Source organism: Coregonus clupeaformis, unplaced genomic scaffold (genome assembly GCF_020615455.1).
Source record: "Coregonus clupeaformis isolate EN_2021a unplaced genomic scaffold, ASM2061545v1 scaf2661, whole genome shotgun sequence".
In the NCBI taxonomy this organism is placed as follows: domain Eukaryota; kingdom Metazoa; phylum Chordata; class Actinopteri; order Salmoniformes; family Salmonidae; genus Coregonus; species Coregonus clupeaformis.
The window spans coordinates 1-18,977 of NW_025536115.1; the positions used below are offsets into that span (position 1 = coordinate 1).

Here is an 18,977-nt window from a genome sequence, read left to right on the forward strand (position 1 = left end):
TTCCACATCCAAAATCATAATTCTCACTCGCTCAGATAACTTTTCCCCAGCCTTACTGTAGTCCACGTTGCAGCTTAGTGGCCAACCCAGCAAAAGTCCTTCCAAATGTCTCTCACGTATTTCCACAGGTGCATATATCCAAAGGTGAGTATTTCCCTAAAGGTAAGTATCTCCAAATCCTTATATTCCTCATGGAAGTGGACGTGCAGCACTCTGTCCTCCAGAGAGCCCAGGTTGGAGACTGTGTCTCTTCCCTTCCCAAACCTTCAGCTCATCAGCTCCTCATTTGTTTCAGCTGCGTGGGAAGATTGGCCATAGAGGGGTGGAGTTCCCCACCATACCAGCAGATGGAGCCCATAGCTGTCTGGGTTTGCAGCCACCTCAGGGGGATGTAACGTCCCTCCAGGACACAGCCTCTCGTGACATCACACATCCCTCCTCGGGACCGACGTCCTCGTCGGGGTAAAGGCAGCGAAGAAGGCATCACGCCGGGAGAGGGCGTCCGCATTGCCGTGGTGCTTGCCAGACTGCTCTCTCTTCAACTCCTCCAACTCTAGGACCAGGGACTCAGCCTCCTGTTGTCTCTCCTTGAGTTTCTTACGAACGCATCAGCCTTGGTTTTTAGCAGAGTTTAGCTTCTGTTGAGCAGCTTTCAGTTCCTTCTCTCTCTCTGCCTCCGCATTCTTCATCTTGTTCTCCAACACCTTGTACTTCTCCTCTGCCTTCTTCTGGACCTCCCTTACTACTGCGCAGGGTCTCCTCACACCTCGATGGTCCTGCGCAGCCTCTCCAGCTCCTCCTGTTGCTTAGGGAAGGAGCTCTGTTGGAGTTTAGCCTGGAGGATATCTAACTCTTCTGTCTTCATGTCTAACTGTTGCTTTAACAAACGATACCTCTCAGCGGTCCCCTTCAGACCAGACAGTTCTTTGTCCAGATTCTGTAGCTCCGTCTCTGTGTCGGTCTGGGCACCTGCCATCCCTATCAGAGCCCGGGCGGGAGTGAGTAACTTCGGAGGATTGCACCGGAGCCTTCCCAGGATGAGTCTTGCCTCTCGTTTCCGAGGTACTCGGTTATCTCTCCTGAGATCTCTCCAGAGTGGGTAAAAGGCTGGGCAGTCTCGTCCAATTGGGACAGGGACGGGAGGGAATCAACCACCCCCGCCGTCGTGTGTATGGTTCCCCGTGTGCTGGTCATTGTAAGTTCAGTAATGGGGTATTCTCTGGTGTCCCCATGGACACAGGAAACTGGGGAGGACTTTCCCCGGGGTCAGACACGTTGGGCCCACCAAATGCCTTACGCACCAGGGTGGCCCGGCCACCAGAATCCAGTAAGGCCTCCCACATCATGGTGATTCACAGTTACCGGGCAGGTGGGGGGTCGATCTGGGCCGCCATCTACGACTCCCAAGAGGAGGCAAAACGGTGTGTGGGTGCTGAGCTGGAGGACTCTGGGCATAGGTTCATCGGCTGGTTTCCCACACTGCCAGGAGATATGTCCCATCTCCCCACACGTAACACTGTCGAAGTTTCCCCCTCCTGGTGTACTCTTCTTGGACCCGCCTGGTTTCTGGCTCCCCCTGGAGCCGGGATAAGTCCTGACGTGGGCTGGGTTCGAGACCCTTGGGGTCCTTTGGACGGGTTCTTCCCATTTGTGGTGGGGCCGCCCTCCTGGGGTCTTTTCGGGAAGCATTCAGCATCTCCCGCTGTGGCCTGGTACTTTTCCCCACAGCTTCCACGGTCAGATCAGCCGTGGTCAAGGGCCCGTTGACTGATGAACCCGTTTTGCCTCATAAGGCAGGGCGCGTGAGTAACGATCCACCACAACGGCCTCCACCACCGCCGCTGCTGTATTCCTCATGCGGATCCAGCCATTTTCCTTTGCCGATTCGGACAAGTTCATGCATCTGCGCCCGGGGAGGTTGGTCTGGTTGGAAGGTCCAGCTGTGAAAGCGCTGGGCCATACCAAACTTTGTGAGTCCATATCTGCTGAGGATCTCAGACTTCAGGGCATCATAGTCGGTAACCTGGTCAGGGCCCAGGTCCCGGACAGCATTCAGCGATTCCCGGTTAGAAAGGGGGGCTAACAGACCAACCCACTGTTGCTTGGGCCAGGCTTCCCTAGTGGCCGTGGCCTCAAATGCATGCAGGTATGCCTCAATGTCATCGGTAGCTCCCATCTTAGATATAAAGTCACTTGCCTTTATTGGGCGGGTATTTTGGACCACCCTCTGTCTCTGCAACTGCAATTCCTCTGCCTTCAGAAGGTTGGCTTTCTTTTGCTCCTCCAAGAGAGCCACGTTTGCTTGCATCTGGGCTTGCTGGCCAGCAACAAGGGCTTTCAATATGTCCTCCATTTCAGTCGGCGGGGAGCCTACGGCCAACTGGGAAAACTGGGTGATCAAACCTTCGGTATCCTCCTCTGACATGCACTATTAACAGCTGAGCGTTCCCGTATTCTCCACCATCTGTGACGTCACGAGAGGCTACACAGCTTTCAGCGGGATTGCTCAAGTAGTGCAAGGAGACAAGGTTCAAACAAAACAAGGATTTTATTATAGGTCTTGGGAAATTAACGAAAATATAACAGAATTCTGTTCTCTTGTGGCTCTTTAAGGGTTAGCAGTTCAGGGATGTCTCTTCCACATCCAAAATCATAATTCTCACTCGCTCAGATAACTTTTCCCCAGCCTTACTGTAGTCCACGTTGCAGCTAGTGGCCAACCCAGCAAAAAAGTCCTTCCAAATGTCTCTCACGTATTTCCACAGGTGCATATATCCAAAGGTGAGTATTTCCCAAGGTAAGTATCTCCAAATCCTTATATTCCTCATGGAAGTGGACGTGCAGCACTCTTGTCCTCCAGAGAGCCCAGGTTGGAGACTGTGTCTCTTCCCTTCCCAAACCTTCAGCTCATCAGCTCCTCATTTGTTTCAGCTGCGTGGGAAGATTGGCCATAGAGGGTGGGAGTTCCCGACCATACCAGCAGATGGAGCCATAGCTGTCTGGGTTTGCAGCCACCTCAGGGGATGTAACGTCCCTCCAGGACACAGCCTCTCGTGACATCACACTATATATATACACTACCAGTCAATACTATATATATACACTACCAGTCAATACTATATATATATACACTACCAGTCAATACTACATATATACACTACCAGTCAATACTATATATACACTACCAGTCAATACTATATATATACACTCACCAGTCAATACTATATATACAGGGGGAGGGAGGGGGAGGAGGCAGCAAGGCAGGGGGAGGGAGGGGGAGGGGGAGGAGGCAGCAAGGCAGGGGGGAGGGGGAGGAAGCAGCAAGGGAGGGGGGGGGGGAGGAAGCAGCAAGACAGGGGGAGGGGGAGGGGGAGGGGAGGGGGGAGGAGGAAGCAAGGCAGGGGGGGGGGAGGAAGCAGCAAGGCTGGGGGGAGGGGGAGCAGGGGGGTTGGGGGAGCAGCAGGGGGGTGGGGGGAGCAGCAGGGGGATGGGGGAGCAGCAGGGGGTGGGGGAGCAGCAGGGGGTGGGGGGAGCAGCAGGGGGATGGGGAGTAGCAGGGGGACGGGGAGTAGCAGGGGGATGGGGGGAGTAGCAGGGGGATGGGGAGTAGCAGGGGGATGGGGGAGCAGCAGGGGGTGGGGGGAGCAGCAGGGGATGGGGGAGTAGCAGGGGACGGGGAGTAGCAGGGGGACGGGGGAGTAGCAGGGATGGGGGAGCAGCAGGGGGGTGGGGGAGCAGCAGGGGGTTGGGGGAGCAGCAGGGGGATGGGGGAGTAGGGGGGAGTAGCAGGGGGATGGGGGAGCTGCAGGGGATGGGGGAGTAGCAGGGGATGGGGGAGTAGGGGGGAGTAGCAGGGGATGGGGGAGCTGCAGGGGGATGGGGGAGTAGGGGGGAGTAGCAGGGGGATGGGGGAGCTGCAGGGGGGATGGGGGAGCTGCAGGGGGACAGGGAGCAGCAGGGGGATGGGGGAGCAGCAGGGGGATGGGGGAGTAGGTTGCTGCCTACTGGCTATTCAGCAGCCTGATGATCTGGGGGTAGAAGCTCTTGGCCAGTCTGACAGTGTTTGCCATGATGCTCCTCCTCCTGGCCGTGTCTGATGGAAGCGGGGAGAACAGACCGTGGCTATGGTGGCTGGGGTCCCTGGGAGAACAGACCGTGGCTATGGTGGCTGGGGTCCCTGGGAGAACAGACCGTGGCTATGGTGGCTGGGGTCCCTGGGAGAACAGACCGTGGCTATGGTGGCTGGGGTCCCTGGGAGAACAGACGTGGCTGTGGCTGGGGTCCCTGGGAGAACAGACCGTGGCTATGGTGGCTGGGGTCCCTGGGAGAACAGACCGTGGCTAGTGGTGGCTGGGGTCCCTGATTATCTTCTTGGCCTTTCTGTGACACCTGGTGCTGTAGGTGTTCTGGAGGGCAGGCAGTGTGCACTAGTGATGGGGTAACGAAGCTTCCTGAAGCGTTGAGCCTTTCCAGCCAATTGTGTCCAAAATAGATTCATTACTCAAGGCTTTGATCAACACAGTGAACACTAGTGGCACCTGCTGGTCAAAAGAATTTATAGCAGCCAAATGATTATAGATGACGACCCAAACGCTTTAGCGCGTGTTCAGAGTAGCCTTTTTGTCTTCTACCAAAACCAATACCAAACCTATCAAGTGGTTGTTCAACGAAACAACGCTCGGATGTCATTGATCACATGCTTCTGATAAAGTGATACAGGCATCGGCACACTGCTTCAAGTAAACTGCTTAGCGATTTTGACGCATGGCTCGGAGCTCCTGGTATCAAACGTAACGTCACTAGCGTGCACACAATGGTGCGTTCAGCTGAGCATACCACCCTCTGTAGCGCCTTGCAGTCCACAGCGGTGGAGTTGCCGTTCATGGCCGTGATGCAGCCTGACAGGATGCTCTCGATGGTGCTCCTCCAGAACATATGAGGGTCTTCGAGGACATGACACATTTCTTCAGCCTCCTGAGGTTGATGAGTCGCTGCCAGCCTTCTTCACCACGGTGTCAATGTGGTCTGACCATTTCAGCTCACTGGAGATGCGAACACTGAGGAACTTGACGTTTTTTGATCATCTCCACGGCAACCCCGTTGATGAGGATGGTTACTCCTGGAAGTCCACAATCAGCTCCTTTGTTTTGCTGACGTTGAGGGAGAGGTTGTTTACCTGGCACCACACTGTCAGAGTGTCTACCTCCTCCCTGTAGGTCGTCTCGTTGTTGTTGGTAATCAGATCTACTACTGTCGTGTCGTCAGCAAACTTGATGATGGAGTTGGAACTATGTGAGGCCACGCAGTTGTGGGTATACAGGGAGTACAGGAGGGGACTGAGGACGCACCCTTTGGGGCCTCCGTGTTGAGAATCAGCGTCTCGGTGGTAATGTTGCCTACCTTTACCACCTGGGGGGCTGCCGTCAGGAAGTCCAGGACCCAGTTGCATATGGAGGAGTTCAGCCCCAGGGGGCCGTGAGTTTTGTGGTGAGCTTGGAGGGCACTATGGTGTTGAAGGCTGAGCTGTAGTCGAAGAACAGCATCCTTACATAGGCTTTCATTTTGCCCAGGTGGGTAAGGGCAGTGTGCAGTGGAATGGCGATTGCATCGTCCGTGGATCTGTCAGGGGGGTAGGCGAATTGCAGAGGGTGGAGTGTGTCGGGGGAGGGAGGAGGTGATGTGGTCTTTGACTAGCCTCTCGGAGTGTTTCAGGGAGGGAGGAGGTGATGTGGTCTTTGACTAGCCTCTCGGAGTGTTTCAGGGAGGGAGGAGGTGATGTGGTCTTTGACTAGCCTCTCGGAGTGTTTCAGGGAGGGAGGAGGTGATGTGGTCTTTGACTAGCCTCTCGGAGTGTTTCAGTGAGGGAGGAGGTGATGTGGTCTTTGACTAGCCTCTCGGAGTGTTTCAGGGAGGGAGGAGGTGATGTGGTCTTTGACTAGCCTCTCGGAGTGTTTCAGGGAGGGAGGAGGTGATGTGGTCTTTGACTAGCCTCTCGGAGTGTTTCAGGGAGGAGGAGGTGATGTGGTCTTTGACTAGCCTCTCGGAGTGTTTCAGGGAGGGAGGAGGTGATGTGGTCTTTGACTAGCCTCTCGGAGTGTTTCAGGGAGGGAGGAGGTGATGTGGTCTTTGACTAGCCTCTCGGCGCTTCATGATGACGGAAGTGAGCTACGGGTCGGTAGTCATTCAGTTCAGTTACTTTCCCTTTCTTGGTCACGGGGATGATAGTGGAGCCCTTAAAGCAGGTTGGGATAACAGCATGAACTAGAGAGAGATGTCCAAAAATGTCAGAAAACACAACAGCTAGCGGGTCTGCAGATGCTCTGATGTCAGCTGGTCCAAACTGATTCAGATTCTGAGGCAGATTGAACCGGACCACAATAATGTCAATGGTGTGTCTATTAGATGGTGTTCTGAGGTAATATAATTATCCTCTTGGTCAAAAGTAGTGCCCATATAGGGAATAGAAAGCCAATTGGGACTGCAGCCGCTCTATCAATACGTCAATATGTTATAAAGAGCTTCCTGTAGCAGCTCTATCAATACGTCAATATGTTATAAAGAGCTTCCTGTAGCAGCTCTATCAATACGTCAATATGTTATAAAGAGCTTCCTGTAGCAGCTCTATCAATACGTCAATATGTTATAAAGAGCTTCCTGTAGCAGCTCTATCAATACGTCAATATGTTATAAAGAGCTTCCTGTAGCCGCTCTATCAATACGTCAATATGTTATAAAGAGCTTCCTGTAGCCGCTCTATCAATACGTCAATATGTTATAAAGAGCTTCCTGTAGCCGCTCTATCAATACGTCAATATGTTATAAAGAGCTTCCTGTAGCAGCTCTATCAATACGTCAATATGTTATAAAGAGCTTCCTGTAGCAGCTCTATCAATACGTCAATATGTTATAAAGAGCTTCCTGTAGCGCTCTATCAATACGTCAATATGTTATAAAGAGCTTCCTGTAGCAGCTCTATCAATACGTCAATATGTTATAAAGAGCTTCCTGTAGCAGCTCTATCAATACGTCAATATGTTATAAAGAGCTTCCTGTAGCAGCTCTATCAATACGTCAATATGTTATAAAGAGCTTCCTGTAGCAGCTCTATCAATACGTCAATATGTTATAAAGAGCTTCCTGTAGCAGCTCTATCAATACGTCAATATGTTATAAAGAGCTTCCTGTAGCAGCTCTATCAATACGTCAATATGTTATAAAGAGCTTCCTGTAGCAGCTCTATCAATACGTCAATATGTTATAAAGAGCTTCCTGTAGCAGCTCTATCAATACGTCAATATGTTATAAAGAGCTTCCTGTAGCAGCTCTATCAATACGTCAATATGTTATAAAGAGCTTCCTGTAGCAGCTCTATCAATACGTCAATATGTTATAAAGAGCTTCCTGTAGCAGCTCTATCAATACGTCAATATGTTGATAAAGAGCTTCCTGTAGCAGCTCTATCAATACGTCAATATGTTATACAGAGCTTCCTGTAGCAGCTCTATCAATACGTCAATATGTTATAAAGAGCTTCCTGTAGCAGCTCTATCAATACGTCAATATGTTATAAAGAGCTTCCTGTAGCAGCTCTATCAATACGTCAATATGTTATAAAGAGCTTCCTGTAGCAGCTCTATCAATACGTCAATATGTTATAAAGAGCTTCCTGTAGCAGCTCTATCAATACGTCAATATGTTATAAAGAGCTTCCTGTAGCAGCTCTATCAATACGTCAATATGTTATAAAAGAGCTTCCTGTAGCAGCTCTATCAATACGTCAATATGTTATAAAGAGCTTCCTGTAGCAGCTCTATCAATACGTCAATATGTTATAAAGAGCTTCCTGTAGCAGCTCTATCAATACGTCAATATGTTATAAAGAGCTTCCTGTAGCAGCTCTATCAATACGTCAATATGTTATAAAGAGCTTCCTGTAGCAGCTCTATCAATACGTCAATATGTTATAAAGAGCTTCCTGTAGCAGCTCTATCAATACGTCAATATGTTATAAAGAGCTTCCTGTAGCAGCTCTATCAATACGTCAATATGTTATAAAGAGCTTCCTGTAGCAGCTCTATCAATACGTCAATATGTTATAAAGAGCTTCCTGTAGCAGCTCTATCAATACGTCAATATGTTATAAAAGAGCTTCCTGTAGCAGCTCTATCAATACGTCAATATGTTATAAAGAGCTTCCTGTAGCAGCTCTATCAATACGTCAATATGTTATAAAGAGCTTCCTGTAGCAGCTCTATCAATACGTCAATATGTTATAAAGAGCTTCCTGTAGCAGCTCTATCAATACGTCAATATGTTATAAAGAGCTTCCTGTAGCAGCTCTATCAATACGTCAATATGTTATAAAGAGCTTCCTGTAGCAGCTCTATCAATACGTCAATATGTTATAAAGAGCTTCCTGTAGCAGCTCTATCAATACGTCAATATGTTATAAAGAGCTTCCTGTAGCAGCTCTATCAATACGTCAATATGTTATAAAGAGCTTCCTGTAGCAGCTCTATCAATACGTCAATATGTTATAAAGAGCTTCCTGTAGCAGCTCTATCAATACGTCAATATGTTATAAAGAGCTTCCTGTAGCAGCTCTATCAATACGTCAATATGTTATAAAGAGCTTCCTGTAGCAGCTCTATCAATACGTCAATATGTTGTAAAGAGCTTCCTGTAGCAGCTCTATCAATACGTCAATATGTTATAAAGAGCTTCCTGTAGCAGCTCTATCAATACGTCAATATGTTATAAAGAGCTTCCTGTAGCAGCTCTATCAATACGTCAATATGTTATAAAGAGCTTCCTGTAGCAGCTCTATCAATACGTCAATATGTTATAAAGAGCTTCCTGTAGCGCTCTATCAATACGTCAATATGTTATAAAGAGCTTCCTGTAGCAGCTCTATCAATACGTCAATATGTTATAAAGAGCTTCCTGTAGCAGCTCTATCAATACGTCAATATGTTATAAAGAGCTTCCTGTAGCAGCTCTATCAATACGTCAATATGTTATAAAAAGAGCTTCCTGTAGCAGCTCTATCAATACGTCAATATGTTATAAAAAGAGCTTCCTGTAGCAGCTCTATCAATACGTCAATATGTTATAAAGAGCTTCCTGTAGCAGCTCTATCAATACGTCAATATGTTATAAAGAGCTTCCTGTAGTAGCTCTATCAATACGTCAATATGTTATAAAGAGCTTCCTGTAGCAGCTCTATCAATACGTCAATATGTTATAAAGAGCTTCCTGTAGCAGCTCTATCAATACGTCAATATGTTATAAAGAGCTTCCTGTAGCAGCTCTATCAATACGTCAATATGTTATAAAGAGCTTCCTGTAGCAGCTCTATCAATACGTCAATATGTTATAAAGAGCTTCCTGTAGCAGCTCTATCAATACGTCAATATGTTATAAAGAGCTTCCTGTAGCAGCTCTATCAATACGTCAATATGTTATGCAAAGAGCTTCCTGTAGCAGCTCTATCAATACGTCAATATGTTATAAAGAGCTTCCTGTAGCAGCTCTATCAATACGTCAATATGTTATAAAGAGCTTCCCTGTAGCAGCTCTTATCAATACGTCAATATGTTATAAAGAGCTTCCTGTAGCAGCTCATCAATACGTCAATATGTTATAAAGAGTTCCTGTAGCAGCTCTATCAATACGTCAATATGTTATAAAGAGCTTCCTGTAGCAGCTCTATCAATCGTCAATATGTTATAAAGAGCTTCCTGTAGCAGCTCTATCAATACGTCAATATGTTATAAAGAGCTTCGCTGGCCGCTCTATCAATACGTCAATATGTTATAAAGAGCTTCCTGTAGCAGCTCTATCAATACGTCGATATGTTATAAAGAGCTTCCTGTAGCAGCTCTATCAATACGTCAATATGTTATAAAGAGCTTCCTGTAGCCGCTCTATCAATACGTCAATATGTTATAAAGAGCTTCCTGTAGCAGCTCTATCAATACGTCAATATGTTATAAAGAGCTTCCTGTAGCAGCTCTATCAATACGTCAATATGTTATAAAGAGCTTCCTGTAGCAGCTCTATCAATACGTCAATATGTTATAAAGAGCTTCCTGTAGCAGCTCTATCAATACGTCAATATGTTATAAAGAGCTTCCTGTAGCAGCTCTATCAATACGTCAATATGTTATAAAGAGCTTCCTGTAGCAGCTCTATCAATACGTCAATATGTTATAAAGAGCTTCCTGTAGCAGCTCTATCAATACGTCAATATGTTATAAAGAGCTTCCTGTAGCAGCTCTATCAATACGTCAATATGTTATAAAGAGCTTCCTGTAGCAGCTCTATCAATACGTCAATATGTTATAAAGAGCTTCCTGTAGCAGCTCTATCAATACGTCAATATGTTATAAAGAGCTTCCTGTAGCAGCTCTATCAATACGTCAATATGTTATAAAAAGAGCTTCCTGTAGCAGCTCTATCAATACGTCAATATGTTATAAAGAGCTTCCTGTAGCCGCTCTATCAATACGTCAATATGTTATAAAGAGCTTCCTGTAGCAGCTCTATCAATACGTCAATATGTTATAAAGAGCTTCCTGTAGCAGCTCTATCAATACGTCAATATGTTATAAAGAGCTTCCTGTAGCAGCTCTTTCCATATGTCAATACATTATTAACGACTTCACAGAAGCTTTTAGTTCAAATAAATAGTTTCCTGTTGTGTTCATCATCACACAAACATTTTGGCTGCTTCTCTGTCTCTCACTATCTCTCGCTCTCTTTCCATGGTCCTTTCTGTCATCAGTGCTATCAATAACAACGCTATCGTTTAGGATATCTGAATAACGCTGCATGTTTTGACTGTGATGACCCTAATGGTTTCGTCATAGCAGAGATGAGCTGTATGTCAGATAGGATAAAGTAATCATTCTACCCCCCGCACCTAAAAAATAAAATAAAATAAAATAATAATAATAATAATAATAATAATAATAATAATAATTGTGAAGTGGTTATCCCACTGGCTATAGGGTGAATGCACCAATTTGTAAGTCGCTCTGGATAAGAGCGTCTGCTAAATGACGTAAATGTAAATGTAAATGTAATGAACTGCCAAGTGGAATCCATTAACTGTTTCTCTAGTCTGTTACACCACACTATAATGGTCCTTTACTGTCTCTAGTCTGTTACACCATACTATAATGGTCCTTTACTGTCTCTAGTCTGTTACACCATACTATAATGGTCCTTTACTGTCTCTAGTCTGTTACACCATACTATAATGGTCCTTTACTGTCTCTAGTCTGTTACACCATGCTATAATGGTCCTTTACTGTCTCTAGTCTGTTACACCATACTATAATGGTCCTTTACTGTCTCTAGTCTGTTACACCATACTAGTAATGGTCCTTTACTGTCTCTAGTCTGTTACACCATGCTATAATGGTCCTTTACTGTCTCTAGTCTGTTACACCATACTATAATGGTCCTTACTGTCTCTAGTCTGTTACACCATACTATAATGGTCCTTTACTGTCTCTATTCTGTTACACCATGCTATAATGGTCCTTTACTGTCTCTAGTCTGTTACACCATGCTATAATGGTCCTTTACTGTCTCTAGTCTGTTACACCCATACTATAATGGTCCTTTACTGTCTCTAGTCTGTTGCACCATGCTATAATGGTCCTTTACTGTCTCTATTCTGTTACACCATACTATAATGGTCCTTTACTGTCTCTAGTCTGTTACACCATACTATAATGGTCCTTTACTGTCTCTAGTCTGTTACACCATACTATAATGGTCCTTTACTGTCTCTAGTCTGTTACACCATACTATAATGGTCCTTTACTGTCTCTAGTCTGTTACACCATACTATAATGGTCCTTTACTGTCTCTAGTCTGTTACACCCATACTATAATGGTCCTTTACTGTCTCTAGTCTGTTACACCATACTATAATGGTCCTTTACTGTCTCTAGTCTGTTACACCATACTATAACGGTCCTTTACTGTCTCTAGTCTGTTACACCATGCTATAATGGTCCTTTACTGTCTCTAGTCTGTTACACCATACTATAATGGTCCTTTACTGTCTCTAGTCTGTTACACCATACTATAATGGTCCTTTACTGTCTCTAGTCTGTTACACCATACTATAATGGTCCCTTACTGTCTCTAGTCTGTTACACCATACTATAATGGTCCTTTACTGTCTCTAGTCTGTTACACCATGCTATAATGGTCCTTTACTGTCTCTAGTCTGTTACACCATACTATAATGGTCCTTTCACCATCCCAGTGTGGGTAGAGTACAGTACAATCCCAACCAACAGAGTTCCACATGTTTTCCAGCTGTAGATTCTATAACAACCCCATCACTCTGGCTGGATGTTGAATCTGGCTGAGGCTCCAGCCAAGCCCTGGCTAGCAAACACTCATTTCGCAGCTAGTCGTAGGGTGTGTCCTAAACTGCACCCTATTCCCTCTATAGTGCACTACGTAGGACTCTGGTCAAAAGCAGTGCACTATACAGGGAATAGGGTGCCATTTGGTACGCAGTCTTAAACATGTTAAAGTCTCTCTGGTTCTTTCTCAGGGACTGTTGTGTAGCCAGAGGAAACACTGAGGGACACAGAAAGCCTTTATTTCACCATGATTTAGACAGAGAAGTCACTTACCAGCTCATATCCTCCCAGTGTCTCTGCTGCTTGAAACATAGTCCAAAGGTTTACTGTTAGAGGGACAATAATATTGGGATCAATAAGACAATAACACCAAGACAAACCCAGCTGGCATACACTGTCTATATAATACAGTCAGTCAGTCCGTCATAACAACAACATTTAATAGTGTTGTCTTCACAAAGGGATTTAAGGTGTTATTGAAATGTCAACACTTCTTACATGAAAAAGAAAACCTGTTTGTAATACTGTAATATTAACATATGAATTAGAAAGTATAGGCCAATTCCAGACTGTAGTGTCTGTCAATGACATTCTCTAAAAGGCATCTGAATATTACTGATGGACTCCAGAGAGGCTGATCAATCTGGCTTTCATCAGGATTCAATGCATTTGTCAGGATGGCCTTCTCTCTCCTCTCCTAACCCCATATCCTCCTCTCCTCTCCCTCTCCCTCTCCTCTCCTCTCCTCTCCTCTCCTCTCCTCTCCTCTCCTCTCCTCTCCTCTCCTCTCCTCTCCTCTCCTCTCCTCTCCTCTCCTCTCCTCTTCATCCTCTCCTCTCCTCTTCATCCTCTCCTCTCCTCTCCATCCTCCTCTCCTCTCCCCTCTCATCTCCTCCTCTCCTCTCCTCCTCTCCCCTCTCATCTCATCTCCTCCGCTCCTCTCCTCTCCTCTCCTCTCCTCTCCTCTCCTCTCCTCTCCTCCTCTCGAGGATAGAACGATAGAGGCAGTAAAAGAAGGAGGGTTCTACTTACTCTGTCTGAAGCCCAGGTAGGGGATCCTCTCTATGGGCGTCTTCCTCTCCTTCATGTATTTATACAGAGCTACTAGAAAGGCTTGTTCGTCAGCAGGACACTCCTCACCTCCTTCACCTGTTCTTCTTTTAGAGGAGGGGGAGACCCTCTGACAGCAGCTGCTGCCTCTAGGTCCCCTGGGCCCCTCTGCCTTGGACTCAGGCTTCACCTGCAGACAGACAAGGACATGAGGGAAGAGATGAGCAGAATCAATGGAAAGTCAAATCAATACTGAAGAGCTCAGTGACTCTCAACATGTCACCGTCATAGGATGCCACCTTTCCAACAAGTCAGTTCGTCAAATTTCTGCCCTGCTAGAGCTGCCCCGGTCAACTGTAAGTGCTGTTAATGTGAAGTGGAAACGACTCTAGGAGCAACAACACCTCAGCCGCGAAGTGGTAGGCCACACAAGCTCACAGAACGGGACCGCTGAGTGCTGAAGCGCGTAGCGCGTAAAAATCTTCTGTCTGCGGTTGCAACATTCACTACTAAATTCCAAACTGCCTCTGGAAGCAACGTCAGCACAAGAACTGTTCATGGGGAGCTTCATGAAATGGGTTTCCATGGCAGAGCAGCCACACACAAGCCTAAGATCACCATGCGCAACACCAAGCGTCAGCTGGAGTGGTGTAAAGCTCGCCGCCATTGGACTCTGGAGCAGTGGAAACGTGTTCTCTGGAGTGATGAATCATGCTTCATCATATGGCAGTCTGACGGACAAATCTGGGTTTCGCGGATGCCAGGAGAACGCTACCTGCCCGAATGCATAGTGCCAACTGTAAAGTTTGGTGGAGGAGGAATAATGCTCTGGGGCTGTTTTTCATGATTCGGGCTAGGCCCCTTAGTTCCAGTGATGGGAAATCTTAACGCTACAGCATACAATGACATTCTAGACGATTCTGTGCTTCCAGCTTTGTGGCAACAGTTTGGGAAGGCCCTTTCCTGTTTCAGCATGACAATGCTCCCGTGCACAAAGCTAGCTCCATACAGAAATGGTTTGTCTTGACTGGGACCCTGACCTCATCCCCAGACTGCGAGCCAGGCCTAATCGCCCAACATCAGTGCCCGACCTCACTAATGCTCTTGTGGCTGAATGGAAGCCAGTCCCCACAGCAATATTTCAACATCCACTGGAAAGCCTTCCCAGAAGAGCTGTTGTCAAGGCAAAGGGTGGCTATTTGAAGAATCTCAAATATAACATATACATTTTATTTGTTTAAAACTTTTTTGGTTACTACATGATTCCATATGTGTTATTTCATAGTTTTGATGTCTTCACTATTATTCTACAATGTAGAAAATAGTAAAAAATAAAGAAAATCCCTGGAATGAGTAGGTGTGTTCAAACTTTTGACTGGTACTGTATGTGTCGGCGTAAGTGTGAACATACTATTTTAAATCTATGTAGTTCAGTCCTTGAGTTATTGTATTTTGATGTTGTGTATTTTGTCATGTTTTATGTTATGTGTGGACCCCAGGAAGAGTAGCTGCTGCGTTAGTAGTATTGGGGATCCTAATAAAATACTAAATACTAAATACTAATGAATGCTATACCTGGGGGCCCACAGGAGAGACAAGTGCTAATGCTATTGCTATCATATGCTGTACCTTGGCGGGGGCCTTGCCCTCTGTGTTGGCCGTCTCCTTGCCTGCTGGTGTATTCTGGGAGTCGCGGCGTTGCAAGACGGACAGCTTCTTTTTCCGAGGCCGGCCCTTCAGGTTGGGAGCTAGAGGAGAGCGAGAGAGAAACACTGTTGTCAACAGAGTGGAGTCAGAGACACAGAAACACAGCGGAGTCAGAGACACAGAGACACAGTGGAGTCAGAGACACAGAGGAGTCAGAGACACAGAGGAGTCAGAGACACAGAGACACAGCGGAGTCAGAGACACAGAGACACAGTGGAGTCAGAGACACAGAAGAGTCAGAGACACAGAGACACAGCGGAGTCAGAGACACAGAGACACAGCGGAGTCAGAGACACAGAGACACAGTGGAGTCAGAGACACAGAGACACAGCGGAGTCAGAGACACAGAGACACAGCGGAGTCAGAGACACAGAGACACAGTGGAGTCAGATACACTGAGACACAGTGGAGTCAGAGACACAGAGACACAGTGGAGTCAGAGACACAGAGGAGTCAGAGACACAGAGGAGTCAGAGACACAGAGACACAGCGGAGTCAGAGACACAGAGACACAGTGGAGTCAGAGACACAGAGACACAGCGGAGTCAGAGACACAGAGACACAGCGGAGTCAGAGACACAGAGACACAGTGGAGTCAGATACACTGAGACACAGTGGAGTCAGAGACACAGAGACACAGTGGAGTCAGAGACACAGAGGAGTCAGAGACACAGAGGAGTCAGAGACACAGAGACACAGCGGAGTCAGAGACACAGAGACACAGTGGAGTCAGAGACACAGAGGAGTCAGAGACACAGAGACACAGCGGAGTCAGAGACACAGAGACACAGCGGAGTCAGAGACACAGAGACACAGCGGAGTCAGAGACACAGAGACACAGTGGAGTCAGAGACACAGAGACACAGCGGAGTCAGAGACACAGAGACACAGCGGAGTCAGAGACACAGAGACACAGTGGAGTCAGATACACTGAGACACAGTGGAGTCAGAGACACAGAGACACAGTGGAGTCAGAGACACAGAGGAGTCAGAGACACAGAGACACAGCGGAGTCAGAGACACAGAGACACAGCGGAGTCAGAGACACAGAGACACAGTGGAGTCAGAGACACAGAGACACAGTGGAGTCAGAGACACAGAGGAGTCAGAGACACAGAGACACAGCGGAGTCAGAGACACAGAGACACAGCGGAGTCAGAGACACAGTGGAGTCAGAGACACAGAGGAGTCAGAGACACAGAGACACAGTGGAGTCAGAGACACAGAGGAGTCAGAGACACAGAGGAGTCAGAGACACAGAGGAGTCAGAGACACAGAGACACAGCGGAGTCAGAGACACAGAGACACAGCGGAGTCAGAGACACAGTGGAGTCAGAGACACAGAGACACAGTGGAGTCAGATACACTGAGAGACAGTGGAGTCAGATACACAGTGGAATCTGGGGAGACAGGGGGACAGAAACACACTGGGGTCAAGTGTCAGCCACACAAACACAGACTAAGGCCTGGTAACATCTCAACCCTCCTTTATTCAAACTGGGGAACTAAAGTGGAACAGGCCAATGAGCTCCTCCTATTGAGGCAGGTGGTAGAATGAGTTTCAGTGATGATTAAATCAGGTGGAGATGAGAGATGAGAGGGAACACAGGGTTCTACTCCCCTGCTCTTTACTGATGAGAGGGAACACAGGGTTCTACTACCCTGCTCTTTACTGTACCGCTGCCTGATGACATATGAACCATGTGATATGAACACACAGGATGAACACAAATCACTACAGCTCAATACCGCACTCAACGGCAACGCTATTACATTCACTGGTGTGACACTCTGGCTCCAGGGACTCTGATTTATGGAGCCAGGGTTGTTCATTTTCATTTGGGTGTATTTCTATGTTGGGATTTCTAGTTGTGCATTTCTATGTTGTGGTGGTTCTTGATTATTCATGTGACTCCCAATCGGAGGTAACGAGTGACAGCTGTCGGCTCGTTATCTCTGATTGGGAGCCATATTTAAACTGTTGTGGTTTCACTGTGTGTTGGTGGGTTTTTGTTCCATGTACAGTCATTTGTCACTGTGGACTTCACTATCGTCATTCGTTTATTTGTTTTCGTGGTTGCTTTGATTAAATAAAGTCATCATGTTCACTCAACGCGCTGCGCTTTGGTCTACTCATTCGTCAGACGACCGTGACAGAAAAACCCACCATAAAAGGACCAAGCAGCGTGTCCAGGAGCAAAGAGACTGGACATGGGAGGAGGCGCCGGGTAAGGAGATCGAGAGGCTGGCGATGGCCCAGGTGGGCAAATCGTGGTCCTGGGAGGACATGCTCGGGGGCAAGGGACCTTGGGGGAAGATCAAGGCCCTGGCGAGAGAGGAGCAACGGCGTCAGCAGGGTCATCGTTGGAAGGACGAGAGGCAACCCCAAAAAGTTTTTTGGGGGGCACATGGCTTAGGCGGCTGGGCAGCAGGAGGCTGCCACAGGGAGACGTGGAGAGAAGGCTATCGGATTACGGGAGCCATTGGCGAGTAGAGGAAGGGAAGTTGTTGCGGCACGGCGTGAGAGACTGATGTGTGTTACCAGTCCGGTCCGGCCCGTTCCTGATCCCCAGTTAAAGCCAGTGGTGTGTGTTCCCAGTACGGACCGGCCTGTTCCTACTCCACGCATCAAGCCCACGGTGTGCGTCGCCAGTCCAGCCCGGCCTGTTCCTGCTCCACGCACAGAACCTACGGTGTGCGTCGCCAGTCCAGCCCGGCCTGTTCCTGCTCCACGCACAGAACCTACGGTGTGCGTCGCCAGCCCAGCCCGGCCTGTTCCTGCTCCACGCACAGAACCTACGGTGTGCGTCGCCAGCCCAGCCCGGCCTGTTCCTGCTCCACGCACAGAACCTAAGGTGTGCGTCGCCAGCCCAGCCCGGCCTGTTCCTGCTCCACGCACAGAACCTACGGTGTGCGTCGCCAGCCCAGCCCGGCCTGTTCCTGCTCCACGCACAGAACCTACGGTGTGCGTCGCCAGCCCAGCCCGGCCGGTTCCTGCTCACGCACCAGGGATATGGTGCGCCGCCAGCCCGGCCCGGCCTGTTCCGGCCACTCGCACCAGGGATACGGTGCGCGTCGCCAGCCCAGCCCGGCCTGTTCCTGCTCCACGCACCAGGGATATGGTGCGCTTCGCCAGCCCGGCCCGGCCTGTTCCGGCCACTCGCACCAGGGATACGGTGCGCGTCGCCAGCCCAGCCCGGCCTGTTCCTGCTCCACGCACCAGGGATACGGTGCGCTTCGCCAGCCCGGCCCGGCCTGTTCCGGCCACTCGCACCAGGGATACGGTGCGCGTCGCCAGCCCAGCCCGGCCTGTTCCTGCTCCACGCACCATAAAAGCCCTGAGATGCGTGTCCTCAGCCTGGGACCACCAGTTCCGGCACCACGCATCAGGCCTACGGTGCGTCCCCAGGGCCCAGCATGCCCTGTTCCTTCTCCCCGCACTAGCCCTGAGATGCGTGTCCTCAGCCCGGTACCTCCAGTTCCGGCACCACGCACCAGGCCTACGGTGCGCCTCAGACGGCCAGAATCTGCCGTCTGCCCAACGGGGCCTGAACTGCCCGTCTGCCCAACGGCGCCTGAACTGCCCGTCTGCCCAACGGTGCCTGAACTGCCCGTCTGCCCAACGGCGCTTGAACTACCCGTCTGCCCCTACGGCGCTAAAGCCGCCCGTCTGTACTGAGCCTGCAAAGCCGCCCGTCTGCCATGAGCCTTCAGAGCCGTCCGCCAGATCGGAGCCGCTAGAGCCTTCCGCCAGACAGGAGCCGCTAGAGCCTTCCGCCAGACAGGATCAGCCAGAGCCGTCTGCCAGACAGGATCAGCCAGAGCCTT

General features: G+C 48.6%; 1 protein-coding gene across 1 annotated transcript in view; it reads right to left on the reverse strand.

Moving 5' to 3' along the window:
• Nucleotides 1-12,665: 12,665 nt before the first annotated feature.
• The window catches only part of LOC123488996 (AT-rich interactive domain-containing protein 5B-like), a gene marked incomplete at its 3' end in the record, with an annotated part of 41,039 nt that continues 34,727 nt past the window's right edge, over nt 12,666-18,977 (reverse strand). The window contains exons 3-5 of the mRNA XM_045219718.1: nt 15,072-15,190; nt 13,425-13,632; nt 12,666-12,718 (exon numbers count right to left, since the gene is read on the reverse strand). Coding sequence (XP_045075653.1) covers nt 12,666-12,718; nt 13,425-13,632; nt 15,072-15,190 — 380 coding nt within the window. The remainder of the gene's footprint in view (nt 12,719-13,424; nt 13,633-15,071; nt 15,191-18,977) is intronic.